The 20,847-nt window shown below is 57.3% G+C and overlaps 1 protein-coding gene across 1 annotated transcript in view; it reads left to right on the top strand.

Moving 5' to 3' along the window:
* The window catches only part of ARHGEF10L (Rho guanine nucleotide exchange factor 10 like), a 117,917-nt gene that overhangs the window by 17,871 nt on the left and 79,199 nt on the right, over positions 1-20,847 (top strand). The window contains exons 4-10 of the mRNA XM_007459255.1: positions 1,090-1,181; positions 2,936-3,019; positions 7,069-7,241; positions 11,817-11,933; positions 14,786-14,894; positions 17,413-17,519; positions 19,788-19,865. Of these exons, the coding sequence (XP_007459317.1) occupies positions 1,090-1,181; positions 2,936-3,019; positions 7,069-7,241; positions 11,817-11,933; positions 14,786-14,894; positions 17,413-17,519; positions 19,788-19,865 (760 nt within the window). The remainder of the gene's footprint in view (positions 1-1,089; positions 1,182-2,935; positions 3,020-7,068; positions 7,242-11,816; positions 11,934-14,785; positions 14,895-17,412; positions 17,520-19,787; positions 19,866-20,847) is intronic.

Raw genomic sequence — 20,847 nt, 5'->3', positions numbered from 1 at the left:
TTGCCAGATGTGGCTTTTTTTTTTTGAGCATGGGCTTAAAAAAAAAAAACCTTTCACTTTGGGATAGTTTTAGATTTACAGGGACATTGTAAAGGTAGCACATAGAGTTCCATATACCACCTCATCCTGTTCTCCCCATTGTTAGCATCTTACACGACCACGGGATATTTATCAAAACTAAGAAACCAATGTTGGTATATTACCATTCTCTGAACTCCTGACTTTTTCTGGATTTCATCAGTTTTTCTACTTACGTTCCTTTTGTGTCCCGGAATCCTATCCAGGACCCACATGGCATTCAGTTGTCATTTACACTCTGCTCTGCTCTGTGACATTTCCTCAGTTTTATTTTTCATGATCTTGAGAGCGTTGAGGAGTAGTGGGCAGGTGTTTTATAGCATGTTCCCCCATCTGGGTTTGTTTGGTGTTTTTCTCATGATTAGCCTGGGGTTATGGGCTTGGGGTAAGAATCCCACAGAGGTGAGCACCCTTCTCATCACGTCGTATCTGGAGTACATGATGCCCGAGTGTCGGCACTGGGGGTGCTCACTTGACCGCTTGGTTAAGGTGGTGTCTGCCGTTTCTCCACTGCTTTCCCTTTGCTTCTCTGCTCCTGGGAAGCATGTCTCTGGTCCAGCCCATCCTCAAGTGTGTGTGGGAATTAAGCCCTGCCTTCTGTGCATGGTCTTGTGAAGCTTTGCAGGTCCTTGTCTCTCAGACGCAAGGCCCCCCAGTCCTCTCTTCCATTTTGCATGTGGAGACTGGGGAGATGGAGATTCCCACTGAGTCTGTCCTGGAGGAGGAGAGACAGGGTGTCCTGGCCTGGAGAGCATCTGATCCTTATCATTTATCACCGTGAATACGTTTGACCGTTATGCTCTTGTAAAGCAGCAGGTCGGCCTTACAGTGCCTTCTAAAGGTGAGGAAACCAAGAGGGGATGGGGCTTGTCCAAGGCCAACCCAGCTGTGGCCTCCCCAGCTCGGCCTTGGGGTCAAGTGGCCCTGTCACCTGGTGAGGGGCTGTGTGACGCTTCAAGGAACCAGCTGTCCCATCCTCCCGGCTCACTGGCCCTGCTTCTCTGCCCGCAGGGGGCCGGCCGTGGTGAGCAATGGGGATGCCGTGGACACAGCTTTCTCTGGGGTCCGGCGCTCCAGCTGGAGACGGAAGAGCTCCCGTCGCAGTAAGTCCCCTGCATACCCCTGCCGCCCGCCCCGCAGGTCTCAGCCCCAGGAGGCTGGCGTCAGGATAGCCTCCCCTTCTCTAGGCTGAGAGAACTGATGTGGGCTCACGCGAGCCGAGGGGTTGTCCTTGCTGCATGGCTGCTGTGGGCTTGGTGGCAGCTCTGAGGTGGACCGGCCACTGCCCACCCTTGAGAGTTCCCCCCTTTGCCACCTGATGTGAGTCGTGATCCAGGAGTAAATCACACATTCAGCTGCTCATCTGTCCCCCAAATACTTCCAAAGCTCCTACAGCGGGCCAGGGTGATCTTGGTGGTGGGTGTACACTGGTGACCAAGACGAGGTCCCTCTGGCAGCAGAACCAGACACATAGGCGGGTGGTTACCATGCAGAGAGCAGGTGCTAGGATGGGGAGGTGGGAGTTGCGAGAGCCCACGAGTCCTGAGGCAGAGAGTGAAGGAGCAGGGGTCCGGGCAAGAGTGTCCAGGCTGAGAGGGCAGCCTGTGCCGGAGCCCAAGGGCGAGGGGATGCCTGGCACCTCGGAAGCAGTGAGCCTTGGTGTGGTGGAGGGGAGGGTCTAAGGGGTGAGCAGGGCCAGGTGAGGCTGCCATCTCCCCAGTTCCTCCCAGAGTGTGTGTGGGGTGCCCTCGGAGGCCGTGCTTTCCCAAAAGTGACAGTGAGCCATAAGAGGCCAAGGGGAAGCCATGAGACCACGTCTGCACTTCAGTCCCATCACTGATGCTCCGAGACAAGGTGGTAGGCTGGAGGCTGTCCAGGGGAGGGAGGCTGATGGCTGGAGCCAGGGACCAGGAGAGAGGTGGGCAGGTCTGAGCCATGTGGGAGGCAGAATCTGTGTTGGTGGGGAGGGGGCGGTGAGGCTCCTGTAGGGCTCTGGGTGCCCTGGGACCACAGGGAGAAACGCAGTTAGGAACGGGGACTTCAGAGTCCATCTGGTCCTCTGTCTTCCTGGAAGGCCTGTGGGGTGAGGACAGGCTACCATCACGGGTGGGGACTGTTTTTCCAAACCCTCGCTCTGCTGGGGCCACATGCACCTAGAGAGGGCAGAGATTGGGCACACAGTTATGGGGGGGAGACCTCTTTAAATATTCCAGCTCAGGAGCTGCTAACATGGGCAGGATGTGCTCTCTCACCCAGCAAAATGTTAGGGGAGTGATGTGCTCATTTACAGATTTTTTTTTTTTTTTTTTTTTTTACCAATCAGGACCCCGCTGGCTGAGTTTTGGGGGACTCTCTTTAACCCAACTCTCCAAATCCACTCCCCCACTCCCTGCCGTATCCTGTGCTCATTAGATATGGCTGCCTTGCCCTCCCCCGCCTCTGGGTCGGGGGTGACTCCTTTTGGGGTAGTCCTGAGGGCCTGGGCAGCTGAAGAGGCTTTCTGGGCCCTGGGGCACAGGTGCTGGGTTTGCTTCATGCTCCCTTCAGGTGCCATCAGTCAGAGGGGCAGGCCTGCAGGTGTCTGGGGCGGCAGGGGGCGTGTGCCGCAGTCACTGGGAGGGCGCCTTGGAGGGGCCGGGGAGCGGGAAGAGGCAGCGGAAGCTGCGTCCTCTCAGAGCAGTCGCAGGCTAGGGCTCCCCAGGGGCTGGGCTGCAGGATGCTGGCCCAGATGAGCCGTGGGGGTGCGGGCGGGCGGGCGGAGGGAGCTGCCAGCTGGTGCAGTCCTGCTGTCAGTCTGGCAGCCGCCCTGGGCCACCACAGCCTCCTTCGTGCTCTTTTCCTCTCCCTTCTCTCCCAGTCGACCGGTTTACTTTCCCCGCCCTGGAAGAAGATGTGATTTACGACGACGTCCCCTGCGAGAACCTGGACGCCCATCAACCCGGTAAAACCTCTTTCAGGCGTCCCGCTTCTCTCCGGACAGAGGAGGGGTGGGAGGGGCGGCTGGAGGGCGGGGCCTGGGGAGGGTCTCTCCTTCCACTTCCTCCCCGGCCCCCACCCAGTCCATGGCCCCTCCTTCTTGCTTTTAAAAACCTCGGCCGTCTTCCCGGGAGAGTCAGGAGATGGCTGAGGGCGTGGCCAGGCTGGGGCTAGGGCGGGGTTAGGGCTTCATGGGGAGGGGTTAACGCTTCAAGCGCAGGGATTAGGGCTTCAGGGGCAGGGGCATGCTGGGCTGTGGGTCCCCAGGCAAATCACTCACTTTTCCAAGCCTCCATTCCTCCTGAAAATGGGTTAATAGTCCAGACTTGCTGAATGGTGAAGCAGAGAAAACCTGGGAAAGCCTGGGAAAGCCTGGGAAAGCCTGGGCCCTGCCGGGGAGATTGGGGCCGCAGAGGAGAAACAGGGTGGAGGAGGGTGAGTGCTGCTGGAACTGGGCCCACATACTCACCTAGCTGGAAGGAGGACTACCCAGGGAGGAGGGGTATTTAATATCCATTCACAGTAAGAGGCGTCTTTGCTTAAACACGTTTTGCCAGCTGTTCTTCATGGTTTATCTCCTGTAATCTGCTTTGAAACTTTGACTTAGGGTATTACTTCCTTATTCTTCAGAGGAGGAAACTCTAGAGGCAGAGCTGGGATTCGAACCTGGGTCATTCTGACTCCAAGTCCAGTGCTCTGTCCCCTCCCCCCCCCAAAAGGACTTGGGTGGCATTTTATGAAAGATGAAACGCATTTGCTTCCCCTATTCAGTCAACCCTGTGAGGTCGGTAGGGCAGGGCCTATGGCTCCAGTTGACAGTCACATCAGAGAGGTTAAGCCACCAGCCCCAGATCACACAGCCAGAATTTGAATAGACATCTGCCGGACTCTGCTTTTTCTACAACACTGTTCTGCCTGTCTTCAGGGGCTCCCCATCTAGTGGGGGAAACAGCCCCTCCTAGTCTGACAGGGGCGACCGTAACCATCCTGGGGCAGCATATAGTCCAACGGGAGGGGCACACAGACAACATGATAAGGCCCGACTTTCCCTGGGGGCACACTCCTGACACCTGTCCCAGGAGCAGGGCAGGTGGGCCCATGATCCACCCGTCCATCTAACAAGCCCTGGAGGAGCCTGGAACCTATTCCTGCTTGTAGCTCATGTGAATCCGGGAGAGTGGGAAAGGGTGGCTGGATGAAGGTCCCAGAGCCAGGAGATCGGAGTGGCCTGAGGCCATTATTTGACCCCGTTAGGCTGTTCTCCCACCTGAATCCAATCAAGCCACTAATCACTTGGTCACAGTCTTCACTGGGCACCCTCGGGTCCCCAGGGTGTGGGGATATGGCATGTCCTGCGGTTTACCCTGAGGTGGGCAAAAGCAGGTGGCCTGGGAGCCAGTTGAGCCTGCCGACTGAGGACCAGGACCCCTGCCCTGAGACCCCCCCCCACTCTCTCTCGGGGCTGTGGGAGGGTTGAGTCGGAGAGGCTGGGCCCAGCACTCAGCAGGTGCACCCCACGAGGAGCGCTGGGAGCATCACACCTGCCAGGGCCCCGCACTGACCTGCACGGCCTGTGGGTTCAGCTGGTGCTCGGTGGGGAGGCTGTCCACTGAGCTGCAGGCCGCACAGGCCAGTGGACCCACACAGCCCTGGGCTTTCATCCTGGCTCTGCCGTTAATTAGGGCACAGTGCTCTGTGCTTTGGGCCTTGGCTTCTTCATATGAAATCAGAATATCATCCTGACCTCACAGGACTTTGGGGAGGGTCATGCCGCAAAACTTCTGGTTAATCTCTCAGGCCTCAGTCGATGCATCTGTAAAACTGGGCAATGCTAGCTTCCTCCTTGGGTTGTGGGGAGGATGCCATGAGTTAGTTGATGTAGAGCACTGAGTGGGTGGTGGTAAGTGCTTTGAAAGGGGAGCCATGTTCCCGAGCTAGTGAAGCCCGTGGCCGCAGGAGGCGGGGGGGAGGGGGGGCAGCGGGGACCAGGCCAGTGTGAAGCCTCTGAAGGCTTAGGAATCTGGTGAGGCTGTCTCCACTGGAGAGGGTATTTCTGGACGAGCCCAGGGGGTCGTCAGCACGGCGGTGCCTCTGTGGAAGGCAGCACGGTGAGTGGATGGAGCCCCCTCCCCGCTCACTGCCTGACTTCGGGCAAGCACATGTCTTCTCTGGGCCCCATTTTCTCATCTGTCTGATGGGAGGCGGTGATAATTTCTGGCCCCACAGGGCTGCTGGGAGAATCCGGCATGTAAATGTAGGTGGGCAGGGCCAAAAGTCAGGGGAAGTAGATGCCACGTGGTTCTTCCTCTGGGGCAGCCCCAAGTACTGAACTCTGCCCCTTGACTCACGGGTTGTGGGGCGTCCACTGCAGTAATAGGACAATCAGCCCAGCCTTGTGAAGGTCACAGCCTGGTCACCAGCTGCTCTACTCCCTGGAGATGTTAGTCACTATCATCTTTGGCTGAAAAATAACCCCGTGCTTCCTCCTGATCCTGGGACCTGAGTCTCCAGCTAAGCCCCAGTGTGTCTGTTTTGCTCTTTGGCTGAAAATCTTCCCCGACCCCTCACCCCCACGGCTTTCCCGTGCGGGGGAGGTGGAGGCTTGGGGTCAGTGTGGAGACCTTCAAGCCCACCCAGAGCCCCCGCGAGGAAGGATCAGCTGCTCTTTGCTGAGCGCCTGCCATGTGCCAGCTCTTGGCTAAGAGCTTTTTGTGCAAATATTATATTTACTCCACCTTTCGGCTTATTATCCCCATTTTGTGGAGAGGGCTCCAGTAACCAAAGTTCTTTGCTCTTTAGAATGCGTGGTTTCTGAGCAGTTTTTTTTTTTTTTTAAACCCATCTCAGTGCCATATTTTTTCTGTGTTAACGAAAATCATTTTCACCTTCGTGCACTTTTTTGGAGTCTGCCCTTACTTTTGTGAGGCCTGCAGTTCAGTTATTCTCCAGGTAATAGCCCAGGAAGTGAAGCTCAGAGGTGAAGGTGAGGCCGAGAGCTCCCAGAGGTGGAGCTGGGGCCAGGGCTGGGACCCCGTGTTCTGGGCCCGGGAAACTGGCTTTCTCACCTCAGTCTAGAAACAGCATCTCAAACCCGAGTTGACAGGGACCCCAAGAGTGCCCGGCCCTGGTGGCACCTGTCCCTCCAGGCCAGTGGACTGTCCGGTCTCTGTCCCCCAGTTTCCCGTTCAAGGCATTTCCTGTGGGGCCGGGCAAGAAAAGGGAACATTCCTGGACGCTGGGCCAGGCGCGCCCCCTACTGGACCATCCTGGACACTCACAGGGAACTCAGATTTGGGGTGAGGGATCTGAGTCATTCAATGCCACGGACCATCTTCATTTTCCCCCCTAGCATGCTGAGGCCAGAGCTGAGGGCCTGAGTCAGGACTTGGTCTTAGGGCTTCTCTTTTCCTCTAACAAATGCCACAGAAGGGCTTCCCTCGCAGTGGTTAGACAATGGCCAGTGGCCGAACTTCTGTGAGCCCCAATTTGGCCAACTTTCCCATAGAAATAGCCATCCGTATCTCAGTCGGTTGTTTGGAGAACTAGTGGGGAAATGCCTGGCTCAAGTGGGCTTTCTAAGTGCAGAGTCTTCGGGACTTCCCCGGCGGTCCAGTGGTTAAGACTCCGTATGTCCACTGCAGGGGCCGCGGGTTCGATCCCTGGTCGGGGAAGTAAGATCCCACATGCCACACGGCGAGACCAAAAAAAAAAAAAAAAAAAAAAAGCCACAGAAGCCCCAAATGAGCATTCAGATCCTAGCAAGGTGATGTGGATAGGGGAAGCTGTTGAGCCGGTTGTGTGCCAGGCACATTTCTTGTGCTTCTCTGCATTTTTCATGTCCTCCTCACTCTGCGGGGTGGATGTCGTGTTTTCACTGCCTCCTGCTTATGGACCAGGAAGAGGAGCTGAAGGTCCACCTTGACCCACGCCCCCACCTGCCCGCCTGGGTTCAGAAATTGGGGCTGGTGGGCTTGGCCTCAGGGCCTCGGCTCACCAGCCCTGTCTCTTGGCCAGCAGGGGCAGAGAGGAAGCTGCTCTACGAGGATGTGCACCGGGACGGGGCACCCCGGGAGACGGAGGACCTAGGCTGGAGCTCCAGTGAGTTTGAGAGCTACAGCGAGGACTCTGGGGAGGAAGCCAAGCCGGAGGTGGAGCCCGCCAAGCACCGAGTGTCCTTCCAGCCCAAGGTGAGTGGGAAGGCGTCTCTCACCCCAGCCAAGGCACCTGCGAGTGGGATGGTGAGGGCCAGGCCTGAGACTCGTACCTAAACCTCAGTGATTCCCAGGAACGTATGGTGAGAGAGGGAGAAGTGGCCCATGTAATCCCGAGACAGGAAGTGACCCACCCGCATTGCTGATTGGCTGTGGAGAGCCCTAAACCTAGGATGGGTGTAGTTAGTGCCTGGCACAGGTGTTGCCCCTGCTCCAGGCCCGTGGCAGACCCGGCAATTGATGACGATGCTCACGGGCTCAGATCTGGCTTCAGAATCCTCCTCAACACAGTGCTTGGGCAGCCTAACTAACTGATTACAGTGGACACATGGATCAAATCAGCTTGATCTCCCTGCCTCACAAGATGCTTCTCAGGTCGATCCGAGACCCCCACAACCCTCTGCCCTGGGGAAGTGAGCAAGCGGGCTAAGTCAGAGGTGCCTGGAAGGCTTCTTTCCAAAGCCTTTCAAGGTGCCGTCCATGCGTTGATTGCTTCCAATGTTTCTGCCTGGAACAGAGTTCATTCTGCTGATTTCATGGAAGGAGCCACGGAAGCCAAGAGGAGGATGAATTGTTTGGTTCCTCCTTAGCTGTGACAGCCTTGCCTGTCCCATTTGTTCTCTAGAAGCCACCAGAAGGCAGGTTCTATCCATGCCGAGATTTGGGATTGAATGGCAGCAACTTCTTAGAGACAGGCCCTGCCCGACCAGAGGTGACTGGGTCTCTGTAAGGGTTCTTTTGAGAAGACACAGGCAGGCAAGTGGGCTCAACCTGTCAGCGAGTCCTGCCTGCAGGTGGGGCAGGGACCAGGTAGGGGCCCCAGGCCCAGGCTGGATTACAGGGGCCTCCAACTCCCAAGTTTTTCTGAGTGCCTCCTGCCCCTTTCTGAGTTTGGGGATCCCTTCTGGGAGAGGGGTGCAGGCCAGAGCAGCGCCTATGCCTAAGAGTCTTCAGACAGACTTTACTCAGATGAAGAGGGCTCCCCAAGTCCTCAGGAAGCCTGGGGGCTGAGCAGGTCTCTCCTGAACCCTGGTCTCCTCTTGGCTGGGCCCCAGGGGCAGTGCCACGGAAAACAGCCTTGACCTCCTGCTAGCCAAAAAAGTTAAGCATCTCTGACACCTACTCTGTGCCCAGTCTATATCTTAGGGTGTGGGTTGGGGTACAGGGGGAATGGAAGACCCAGCCCAGGCTTGGGGAACCTTTGTGGTCTAGGAGGAGATACCGAATATGAAACGATTTGTCAAAAATGAAGAAAACATGCCTTTCTGTGAACACAAGCCCGTGTACCTCTGGCCGCCTGCCCGACACAGGTGGGATTTGATGGGCCTAATCACAGGAGGCTTCCTTCCAAGAGAGGCGGGTTGGGAGCTGGGGTGCAGAAGCCAGAGGAGTTGGGAAAGGTGTCCCCAGTTGGAGGAATGACCCAGGCGAAAGCCCAGGAACAGGCCTCTTCCTGCTTCTGTCCTTAGATGGGGCAGCATGCTCTAGTTTAGGGGAGCCCTCTCCCCTTTGGCTTTGGTTGTGAAGGCGCCACGCGCCCTGGGTAGCCTCTGCATAGGCGGGGCGGGACTTGTGTGTCCCAGCCCGGCTCTGGAGGGTGTGAGCAGGTGGGACTCCAGGCCTGGGCCAGCCCTTGTTCTCAGCCTCTGACTGTCCCGCCTAGTCTCCCACGGCCACTTCCCCGGCCCCCTGCCTTCTTGCTGGGGACCAAGAGGGGACCGTCAGCGCCTCTCAGGGCAGGACGTGTGGGGATGCTGAGTTTGGGCTCTGCCATGGTGGTCCTCAGACTAGCACAGGCATCAGGATCGTGTGGGAAGTTGGTTGAAATCGCAGATGTCGTGGCCTCGCTCCCAGGTTTGGGGTTTGGGTGGGGCCTGGCAATCTGCTTTTTAGCAGCGCTCTGTCCTCCGGGGATGCAAGGGGCCCACAGAGCACTCTGAGAAATGCTGGGCGGGCCCTCACCTTGGCCTGGCTCCAGGGGTGGGGGTCTCTGGGGGCTGCCCCTGGGCTTGTGTCCCGCACACCCTCAAGCTGGGGGCTCGGGACTCTTCCTCAGCAGACAGACGACGTGCAGAGTTCTTGGAATTTCTGACCATGAGGACTTTTCTCTGGCCATGGGCCCAGGCCCACCTGTTCCCTGAACAGCAGGCTCCCAGGGATTGTAGGGGGGCATTTCCTCTGACACCCACCTCTGCCTGGGAATCGCCCCACCTCAGCCCCACCTGCAGGACTTTGCTCTCCTGAGCTGCTTGGGGCGCATCTGCTCCTACGTGTCGTGCTGCAGCTGCTGCATGTTTCCGGCGCCACCGCTGCTTGCCTGTATGTGGTTTGTGCTGTGGCGCATCGGGCAGCAGAGGTCTGGGCAGAGTCGGGTCCTGTCCTTAGAGTCTAACAGGAGCCTGGTACCCTGTGCAGCTGCAAAAGAACTAGTGGAGCCCCTCCTGCAGGTGTCTGGCCAAGCCAGCCCTCAGTGGGCCGATTTTTGCCAAAGAAAATGACTGAGGCTCTGCAGAGGGACCTCCTCAGGAGTACTTGACCCAGATGTGACCGGGAGCCTGATCCTGATTAATGAGGGCCTGCTGGTTGCCTTCCATGGTCAGTGGGAGGTTTTTTCTCTTTTTGCCCAGCTGTGAAACGGGCTCCACTGAACCTGTCCACTTTCTGATTGTGCTCTTTTCATAATGAAGGTGACCGTGATCCGGTTGGCCAGGGGCCTGGGCAGCAATGCCAGCTCTGACCTCAGCTGGTTGACTCTGATCTGGCTAATTCTGCAGTTCACCTTCGAATCTAGTTCTTTGGACCCCAAGAGAGGCAGAGGCCCAGGTCCCTTATGATGTATCATGTCAGTCTTATTTACAGATGAAACAGGACTCCAGTTTTCTGGGGAGTCTGAGTAACTCTCAGAAGGATCCCTGTCCTGCTACTCTTTGTATAACAATAGTGAGTACTTGCCCAGTGTGGTACAGCTGACAGAGCAGTTTCACTTATTGCTCCTAATACCCTAGAGTGGTTGGTATTACTTGCTTTAAGAGTCTCATTGTGTTGATCAGAGAACCTAAGTGACAGAAGCTCAGAGAGGTTAAATGATGTGGTGAGGGCCACACAGCAAGTAGGTGGTAGAACCGCAGCTCAACATCACATAGGATTGGAAAGGAGGTACCTTGTCCATCCGTTCATCCCTCCCTCCATCCATCCATCCATCCATCCAGTCAACTGTCCATCCATTCAACAAATATTAAGCGTTTATTATTTGAAAGATAGTCTAATATCTAAAAAAGCTTCCATTTTTTTGAACACTCACTAAGCTCTGGGGTTTACATGCTTTGTCCATTTCACCTTCTCAGTGATAACTATGAGGTAGTTATTATTATGGCTACTTTACCAGTGAGGAAGCTGTCACTCAGAGAGGGAAAGTGACCTTTCCAGCTAGTAAGCGGGTAGCAGCGATTTGAATGTAGGCCCACCTGCCTCTAAGCTCGTGCTTTCGATTCCTCTGCTTGTCTACTTTTCTACAAGTAGTCCCAGTCATGGTCTTCTCTATATTTTACCAAATATTATCACTATTGCTCCTACAGTTCATGCATTTGAATGTCTATCTGTTTGTCCATTTATCTGTCCATCTTCCCAGATAGTATGTAAGCCAGTCAGCCACCTACCCCTCCATCCAGTTGCCTGCCCATCATCCCTCCCTCCTTCTGTTCCTCCAGTGGTGTGCTCGAGCCAGCTCAAACTAGCTCACAAGAACCCAAGAACCAGTTGTGCACATCCCTTTCCAACTTCACACTCAGTGATGTCACATTGGTAGTCTGAAATTGGCCGTGGTGGGCGTGTTCACGCCGTGGAAATACTACAAGGCAGGGCTCTTTTTCCTGGAGAACCACTCGTTGAGTATTTACCAGCACAGCACTGCTTCCATCCATCCATATTTTTATTAATTCATCTGACTGTTTCTTCATCCCTTTACCCATTTGCCAGCTGTACAGTCATCCAACTAAATATATCCATTTGCTTACCCATCCATCCATTTATCTGTCTATCCATCCATCTATGAGCCTGTCCATCTACCCATCTGTCTATTGTCCATCCATCCAACCACCCCTCTCTGCATTCACCCATCTTTCTGCATTTGCCCACTCATCCATTTATCCCCTTGCCCACCCATTCCACCCATCCGTCCACCTGCCATTCATCCATCTCGGAAACTTGCCAAGAGCCTCTTATGTCGAGAGCCCCACGCTGGGCTCCTGGGATGGGGCGATGACCGAGACACAGTCCTTGTCCTCTGAGCACTGGGAGGGGGCCTGGGCTCTTCCCCTCCCACCTCTGCTCCCCCACAGCTGCAGAGACCCAGCCCCCAACTGCTTGGCATGTTGGGGTTGGATGCTGCTGGAGCTCATTCCAGGCAGGGGCCTGGTGATCCCCAGGTGCCCAATCCCACCTGCCACCTCACCTGAGTCTCCTTTTTACTCTGTTGCCGGTGTTTTGTCTCCTGCCCTCCCCGCCTGCTTCTCTCACCTGCTGTCCTTCTGCCTGGCTGCTTGGGGGCTCCAGCTTTCTCCAGACCTGACTAGGCTAAAGGAGCGATGCGCCAGGACTAAGAGAGACATCTTGGCTTTAAGAGTTGGGGGGAGAGACATGCAGGAGCTGAAGCACAAGTACGATTATAAGGTATTGTCTGTCTGTCCCTCCAAGGCCTGGGGGCTCCCGGGGCTGCAGGGGCGGGGCTGAGTCCCGGAGCTGCCTCGAGCCCTGGAGCTTGGTGGCATCTTTCGTCGGCTGCGTGGGCCGATGCCAAAGGCTGGCTCGCTCCTGTCCGTGTCCTCGCCTCTCTTTCTTCCCACCCTCAACTGACACCTTAACCGTTGATAAGAATTCCTGTGTGGGCTCTCAAACTTTAGGGCCCTCAGAATCACCTGAGTGCTTTGAAAAATGCAGGTTCCTGAGCTCCGCCCCCAGAGAGGCTGATTCTACAGGCCTAGGAATCTATGAATTTGGTAACTGTGGTAGGTGGGTTTGGGTTACACTTTGTTGGTGACATTGGACGTTCCTCCGCCTCGGAGCTGTTCAGAGAGATCCGGGGTAAGGAGGCCAGTAGGAGGAACCTCAGTGCCTTCTTCTCAGACAGGACTCTGATAAGGATCCATAAGGATGATGATATGGACAGCAGTAGCTTCCATTCATTGAGCACCTACTGTGTGCTGTGGGCTTTGGAGGCCTGCAGGCCTGGATGTGAATGCCAGCCCCACCACCTCCTCGCTGTGTGATCCTGGACAGGCCTCTTGACCTCTCTGAGCTTCAGTTTCCTTGCCTGTGAAATGGCAGCACGAACAGTACCAGCCCCCAGGGTGGATGTGAGCTCAGAACCGTCAGGTGCTTAGGGCCGTGCCGGGCACAGCCTAAAAGTTCGGTGGATGGTGACCATTACTGCTTGTGTGCCTGACCGTTTTCTCCCTGAGACGCCCTGGGAGGCCACTGTCTTACTGCTGTCATTCAGTGTTAGTGAGGCCAGCAAGTGAGGCAACTGGCTGGCGGCCACACCGGCAGCCAGCGGCAGAACTGGGGTTCAAGCCTCGGTCTGTGCAAGCCAGAGCCTGCTCGCCCTCTGTCCATTTCCTCAGCCCTGCCCATTTCCTCAGAACCGGAGGCCTCTCTGGAGGAGGCGGAGAGACCCTTTACAGTTTGCAAGGCCCTTATACGGACACCCTCTGAGAGCCCTGTGACTGGAGGTGGGGGCAGATTTAACTTCTCAGGAAGCTGCGGCCCAGGGAGGAGCAGGGAGCACGTGGAGGGTGGCGTCGAGACCAGGGTGCTTTCCCCAGCCTGGCCCCTGAGTCAGCCCCCAGGTTGGGCTCGGTCCTCAGTGCTATGAGCCAGTGGAGGTGGCAGGTTGACCCAGGGACGCCTTCCAGGTGCTCACCTGTTGCTCTTTTTTGGCCCAGGAAGGGTCTCTGATGGTTCCCCCAAAGACCACTTTGGGGGTTCCTAGGACAGCCCCCCGATGGCTTTCTGCTGAGACGGGAACTGGGCTCCAGGCCAGAGGTTTCCAGTGTGGGGGTCATGACCCCCTCAGAGGAGGGTGAGCATCTTCGTACGGTTTCCGGGGTCTGGGGTCGAATGTCCCTCTCATTAGATTCTCACAGGTGTTTATGACAGCCCCACCCACCTCTCCGAAAGGCCAAGAAGTGCTGCTCTAGAATCATACCATTGAGAGGCAGGGAGGGGCCCGGGACTTCCCTTTCCCCTGCTGGCTGTTGGTTGTTTCCAGAAAGTCATCTTGTTCCTGAAAAGTTACCACCCTGCCCCCAGCCTCAACGCCCACTCAGTGTTCAGCAAGCCTTCCTGACCCAGACCCTTGAAAAGTGCCCGGGCCCTTATGCTGGGGACCAGGGCGGGTGTTTGGAGGAAGGTGATAGTGAGAGCAGAGACCAGGGACCCCCAGTTGAGTGCTTCCCATCTTTAGCAGAGAGCTTCAGGGAGGACGGGGTTTCCTAGAACTGTACCGTCCATCATCATAGCCACCCAGCTCTTTACATTTAAGTTAATTAAAATTAAAGATCACCAGGACTTGGGGTCCTCAGTCGCACCTGCCAGCTCTCAAGTGCCCAGTGGCGATGTGTGGCTGGCCGTTGCTACGTTGGACAGCACAGACAGGGAGCATTTCCAACCACGTGGAAACTTCTAGCACTGGCTGTGCATCAGGGAAGCTTCCAGGACTAGGCCGGGGGCTGAGGGGACAAAGCAGTGAGTTAGGGGACGGCAGCTCTGTTTGCAGGCCCAAGGTGCCGCTTCCTCGTCCTGGGCCTGCCTCCGCCCGCGCCCTGTGTCTGCTTTGCTTGCTGCGCCCGTGCCCACGGGTCCTCCTCACCTGAGGGAAGCTGCGCCCGGCTCCGTGGAGGCACCAGCCTCCCCCTTGTTCCTGGGCAGAGGCTCAGTAAGAAACCTGGCTATTTGGTGGGGCCAGGGTTCCACTGATGGGATGGGGGTGCTCCCCTCCTTTTATACTTGCTCCTAAAGTAAGCTTGGGCATCTGTGCAGCTCCTTTTACTGTCCAGTGTGCTTTCCCAGACCCTGTTTAGTCCTCACAGTCTCTGGCGGGTCTCAGGGAGGAAACTGAGGCTCAGTGAGGTTAAGGGTCTTGTCCAGAGTCACGCGGGTGGGGAGCGGTAGGGCTGGGATCTGAACCAGGCCTAGGACTCCAGGCCTCCAGACTTTTCCCCAGAGTCACACCATGTCCTTAATTTGACACCCAAGGAGAAAAAATTGGGTTAGTAAAGAGGGTTCCCCCTGGAAGGTCCCCCAGGGCGTGAATGCCCTTCCAGCCCTTCCCAGGAGGTCTCGGGGTGGCGCTGCCCTGCTGTCTTTCTTGGCCTCTGCTGCCACCTCCCTGGGAGGCCGTGGGCTCCAGGGTCCTCATGTTTGTAGCCCCGGCCGGGAGGCCTGGATAGGGCCGGTGGCCCTTGGTGGCAGATGTCGCAAGGCCTCCTTCCGCTTCTCTGATGAGCCCCCCTGCCTTTGCTCAGATGACCCAGCTCATGAAGGCCGCCAAGAGCGGGACCAAGGACGGGCTGGAGAAGACGAGGATCGCAGTCATGCGCAAAGTGTCCTTTCTGCACAGGAAGGACGTCCTCGGTGAGGCGCTGTGGGCCGGGCCAGGGGCGGGCTCGGTGCTCGGCAGGGGTGGGTGGGCGAGGTCACTGGGTGTCCGGGCTCCTGTGGCGGTGGGGTTTGGGGACTGATCCCCAAATGTGCCAGCTTGTTTCCCGGCCTGTGGCAGGTGGACCCCATCTCTTCCGGGAAATGTGGGCCTCTCCCTTCAGCATCCCTGCCCTGGTCTCTGTCGTGGCCTCCTTGGCCTCTTACCTCCCGTGCTCACCTGACCTCATCTTTGAATGCGCCTGTTCATTCCCTTCTTTATCCATGCACCTGTCTCCCCACCAGCCAACATTTATTGAGAACCTACTAAGTGCCATGCCCCGTGCTGGGTGCAGGGACACCAAGATGAGTTAGGCAGTATTGCCTGCAGGAGCACCTGGGACAGTACGGAGACAGGCATGCAAACAGGAAACGACCAGCCGCATGGTGGGCTGCCACGGTGGGAGCGTGGGGGAAGTGAGCGTGCAATGCGTGAATGAAAGGTCAGGGAAGGGCTGAGAGCAGAAGGAGAAGGGGACCCAGGTCCATCAGGCCAGGGAACAGGGCAGGGAGTGGGTGCTCCGGGCAGAGGAGCCAGCATGTCCAACAGTCCGGAGGTGGGAAGGTATGAGACGTTCAAGAAGTGATTTTCACCATGGTCATTGTTTATGGAGTGTCTGTTGTGTGCCAGGCACTCTCCGAAGAGCTTTACAGTCTCTCATTTAATACTTAAAAACACCAGATGGGGCAGAGGACTGTCTTGTTCCCATTTGGAGATGGGGGAACAGGCACAGAGTGGTTCAGTGTCTCGCCTGGGGACACACAGGCGTGGAGGGGGTGGAAGAGGCTTCCTCTGGCTGGAGTGAGGGCAGGGGTGAGAGATCAGGGCCCTGTTGGCACAGGCATTCAAGCCAGGGAGGACTTTGAGGCTCTGCACCCTCTTGAAATCTAGGTATTTTACCCTCTCTGTGCCTCAGTTTCCTCATCTGTACAATGGGGCTAATCTGGCATCTGTCTCAGGAGGCTTTGGTGAGGATGACCGAGTAGTCGTAGTACATGGAAAGAGCCCAGCACAGCTCCTGACCCCTGTGTGGCAGGTGTTATTCCCGGTGGCAGCCACAGAAAGGAGGTGTTTGGTGCTGGGACAGCATCTTGCCGATCTGGATCCGATCCTGGTTCCACGGCCTCCTGGCTGTGTGACCTTGTCCGCTTCTTCCCCTCTTGGACTGCCAGGTTCCTCATCTGTGAAGCGGGTTTAATTAACCCCACCACTGCATATACTTGATTCAGCGCCAAACTTTTGGGGAAGCACTACCCCCCGAACAGGGAGGGGACAATGGGCCAAGGAGCCATTCTGAACTTGGGGTGGCCTGGAGAAGGGACAGGCTGGACATGCTGGCTGGCTGGGAACTCTTCCTGGTCACCCTCCCCATCCCCAGGCCAGCCGGGCGGCCAGCAGGCTCCCTCCCCACCCTGCCTGTTAGCCCGGAGCCTTTCCTAAAGCGACCCTCCCACCAGAGGCGTTATTAATAGCCACAGCAAGGCTCGAATCACCGGCCAAGAATGTTACCCGGTAGTGCATGGGGGAAGAGGAAGCCACGGGGCCAGTGGCTGGGGTGGGTGCGGAGTGATGCCCGGGGTGCCATGTGGGCCAGGCAGGAGGGCCGCCACCACCCCGACCCCCATACTGTCATCCACTGTCCTTCCTCCTCCTCCTCTTCTGTCTCCTGCTCAGGTAAGGCCCGTCTGCGTGTCCCTGTTCCCTCGGCCCCCGGGAGCCACCGCCACTTCTCTCTTCCCAGCTTCCCCATAGCACCCGCTTCCTGCTGCCTGCGGCTGCCGGCACCGGGTCTCAGGGCCGCAAACAGCGGGGTCCCGTCTCCCTGTGCCTGTGCCTGGAGCTCGTGGGGCGGGAGCCCTGCGAGGCCAGGTTACTGCGCTCTGCTGACCTCCGCTCTTTCTCTCCGCCCCGGCCTCTGTCTGTCTCGATCTGTCCTCTGAGGTCTGCCCCCACTCATGTCTGCGTTCCCCTATCGGACATCAGCTGGACTTTTCCCCCGTTGGGTCTCTTTTTTTGAAAGATGAAAACACAGAGCCAAACAGCCCTGCTCTTCTCGGGGTTTACTTTCTTCCCCCTTTTTGGCATCCAGAAGAAAACTATTTTTAGTGCCTAGTGATGGGGACATGGGCGGCCTGGTCTTTGCCAGCCCAGAAGCGGGCGGGTCTGAGCGGGGACAGAGACTCCTGGCAGTGTGGATTCTGAGAGCCGAGCGCCCCTGCTGCGTGTTGCTTCCTACTCCCTCGCTCCATCCCTCCCTCACTTCTATTTCCGGGTGGACTGTTCTAGCAGGGTATAGCCAGGAGGCCAGTGAGTAGGCCCTAATCCTCTGTGGCCCCAGGAGCTGCTCATCCCACGACCCCGGTCTGTGGGGGAAGGGCGGTTTCCAGCTCCTGGAGTTTGAGCAGGTGTGTCATCCTTGCCTTGCATGTGTCACCAGCCCATCTCACTTTCCAGGTGACTCGGAGGAGGAGGACATGGGGCTCCTGGAGGTCAGCGTTATGGACATCAAGCCCCCAGCCCCGGAGCTGGGCCCCATGCCAGATGGCCTGAGCCCGCAGCAGGTTTGTGGGAGGAGCGGGGTATCTTCAGGGGGAGGGATGGTGGGGACCCCAGCCTGCTACCTGGGACCCTGCAGGTCTGGGTCTGGAAGGGGAGGTGATGATCAGGGGGCTCCTGACAGAGCCCCAGCTGGGTGGGGGACCTCCTGGGGTCTCTTCTCGACCTGCTGCACAGACTCTCCAAATTGGACCCTGCAGGTTCCATGCCATCATCCTGGGTGGCGGTGGGGCTGCACGTGGAGCTCTTGCTTCCCAGCCCTGCGGCAGCCAGAGCAGCTCCTGTGTAACTGGGTCAAACGATGGTGTTTGAACAAAGGGCCCGCAGTCCCTTTCTGGGAAGCATCGAGCTAATCCAGTTCAGGGGGGAGCCCTGGAGGTGCCTGGCCCCCCTCCCCCAATCCACCCACCTGTCATCAGTTCAGACCCCAGAGTCACTGCAGGCATCCCAGGAGCGGGGCTCTTCGGGCGATATCTTCCTTCTCCAGAAGTGTCACATTGAGATCGGGGTGGCTGTGCTCTGGGACCTTCCTTGGCAGAGTCAGGTTTGAGTTTTTCCCCGCTGGGGTTTTCTTAGCCACGAGGCAGGGGGAGAGACCCCTGCCTCCCTCTGGTCATGAGGGCTCTGAGCAAGACATGTCGGGGCAGCAAATGCAATGAAGGGGTTGGCCAGTTTGGAGTTGGCAGGAAATCCTGATGATGGGCCCCTTTTGAAAATCGGAGATACGGCCACACCTCTTGTCTTGGGAGTCCATCCGCCTCCTTCCTTCCTTCTTTCTCCTGCCTGGCCACTGGCAACACTGAGGTGGTGACCCCCCGGCTACCTCCCCTATGCAGTGAGTCACTGTCAGGGCCGTCAGAGCTCAGAGCCAGGCAGGACCCCGGGCTGCCAGCTCATAATCCGGGGTTCCCCTTTTTGATGTCAGCCGGGTCTGTCTCCTTGGGAGCCTTTTGCATTTCTTGGATCAGCAATATTAGTTACTCTAGGCCAGTGGCTCTCAACCGAGTTTATTTTGTCCCCCAAGGGACATTTGGCAATGTCTGGTGATGCTTCTGGTTGTCACAGCTTGCAGGGGGTTGGGTGCTGCTGGAATCTGGTGGGTAGGGGCCAGGGACGCTGCTACACGTCCTACAGTGCACAGGACGGCCCCAAACACCAGCATGCTGAGGTTGAGAATGCTGCTCTGGGAGCACCTGGGAAACTGGGGATTGTTGACAACGCATCCCACTGTGGGGCAGCTTGAAGGACAGTGGCCTGGTTTGTCACGCCGCCAGGGGCCATGGTCAGGCCTGGGCGCAGGCAGGGTGGTGGGAGGAGATGCAAAGGGTGTGCCAGAGGCAGGAGGGAGGAAGCAGAGGGGAGCAGGGGAGATGGTGGTGGGCGCCTGGATCGATGTTCTCAGTATGGCTTTGGGGGCAGAGTGGGGATCAGTCACCCTCCCAGCTCTGGGCCAAGGTGGATAGGCTCCCCCCTCGGACACCTCTCATGTGTAATACCTTTTATGAGCTCTGTCCCAGCTTTGCTGCACGATAGAGTCACCTGGGAAGCTTTAAAAAACACTGTTACCGAGGTTGCACCCCATAGCAATTCATTCAGAATGTCTGGGGTGGGAGCCACATGATTCCAGTGTGCAGCAAAGTCCCCCCACCACCCCCCTCCCAGCCTGCATGCTGCTGTATCCAGGTGAGGGCTTCTTGACTGGGTGCTGGTCGATCTGCACCTGAGAGATGCACTAATTTGAGCTGAGGAGAGACAGGGAGGGCAAGAGGGGAAGGATAAGGGGCAGGGATGTTTAGCTAGAAGTAGAGCCCACTCGGTGGGGATGGGAGAGGGATTGGTTAAGCATCGGATCTATAAGTGTCGGGAGCTGAGATTTCAATTTCATGTAAGAAAGAATTTTCTGCTGAAGTTGTCCAAAGATGGAGGAGGCCACCCGTCCCCATGGGGGAGAGCGGCGGTTTCCCATCCCTGGATGTGTGGGAGCAGAGGCCAGGCAGGGCACTCGAGTCCCAGCGTCCCCTGCCCCCATGCTGCAGTCTGGGGAGCACGGGCATTTGTCTGGGGTTGCAGGGGCTCTGGAAGGGAACGCTGGCCTGCCAGGCCCCAGCGGTCCAGGAGCGGCTCTGGGAAAGACGAGTTCCTTCTGTCCCGCGGCCGGCAGCTCCACTGGGCGTCCTGACTCCTCTTCCCATCACCCGGGGCTCCGCACACAGCCGGTGCTCGCTCTGTGCCGTGGTTGGCACAGGTGCTGACTGTGCTTTCCGCCCGAGCAGGTGGTCCGGAGGCACATCCTGGGCTCCATCGTGCAGAGCGAAGGCAGCTATGTGGAGTCTCTGAAACGGGTACTCCAGGTAGGACTCTGGGGGGTCTGGGGAGAGGGCAGGGGAGACCCCGGAGGGACATTTTACAAGGAGCGTTTGGGGACTGTGGGCATTTTTAAGGGTAAGGAGCCAAAGGCCAGGGCTTTTATGGAAACAGCAGGACCTCCAAATGGGGGACACCAAGAATTCCAGATGCCTTGTTCACACGATGACTGCATTTTCTGAAACCATGTCAGGGTTCAATAAAATGAGCTCTATCGTATGGACTTGAGGGCATGTGGTGCCTCTTGTGCCTTCCTCCACTCTGGGAGCCCCCGGGGCAGGGGCTGGTGTCTCCCCGTCATCTTGGAGCTCCCTGGGTGCGCCCTCTCCCCGTAATCCGGATGCACAGGAATTGCTAAGTAGATGCTTGCGTGACTAAGGTGTGCTGGCCTGGTCTGTAGTTTGCATTCCTGAAAAGGTGAACCTTCTGGGATGTTGTGGGCTCTCGGGGAGGACAACAGGGAGGGGAATTGTAGGGGTGGGAGGGTGCTAGTAACAACCTCATTTCCCCTCCTGAGTTTGGATACACAGTGGAGGAGTCCAGACCTCAGGCAGGTGAAGACAAAAATACCCCGTGTTTCTGACAAAGCTGGTTGGAAAGTGTGGCTCTAGGTCTTGCTGTGACATCACTCCCACTGCTCCATTAGACAGACTGGCTCACTTGTGGGCAAAGCCGATCTGGGCCGGCCCCTGGGGACTGCCTCCATGGAGCTCCTTGCAGGCACGGGTCTGCCTGAAAACCCAGCTTAACACATAAGTCACGGGGGTGGGTTATGGATGGGCAAAAGGGTCAGGAGTGTTATGTTCATGGAGATCCTTCCAGAAGGACAGGGGAAGAGTGAGGGGTGAGTGCTGTCCCCGCAGGAAGGTCTGCCGAGTTCTGCTTGGCCCAGTCCAGGTGGCCATGAGGGCAGTGGGGGCAGGGGCTGTGGCCTGGCCTCGGGGCACTCACCCCGCCCACCGGCCCCCC

Source organism: Lipotes vexillifer, unplaced genomic scaffold, assembly GCF_000442215.2.
Source record: "Lipotes vexillifer unplaced genomic scaffold, Lipotes_vexillifer_v1.1 scaffold496, whole genome shotgun sequence".
Classification (NCBI taxonomy): domain Eukaryota; kingdom Metazoa; phylum Chordata; class Mammalia; order Artiodactyla; family Lipotidae; genus Lipotes; species Lipotes vexillifer.
Note: the sequence above shows the minus strand (reverse complement) of the source record. Positions and strands in the feature narration are given on the sequence as shown.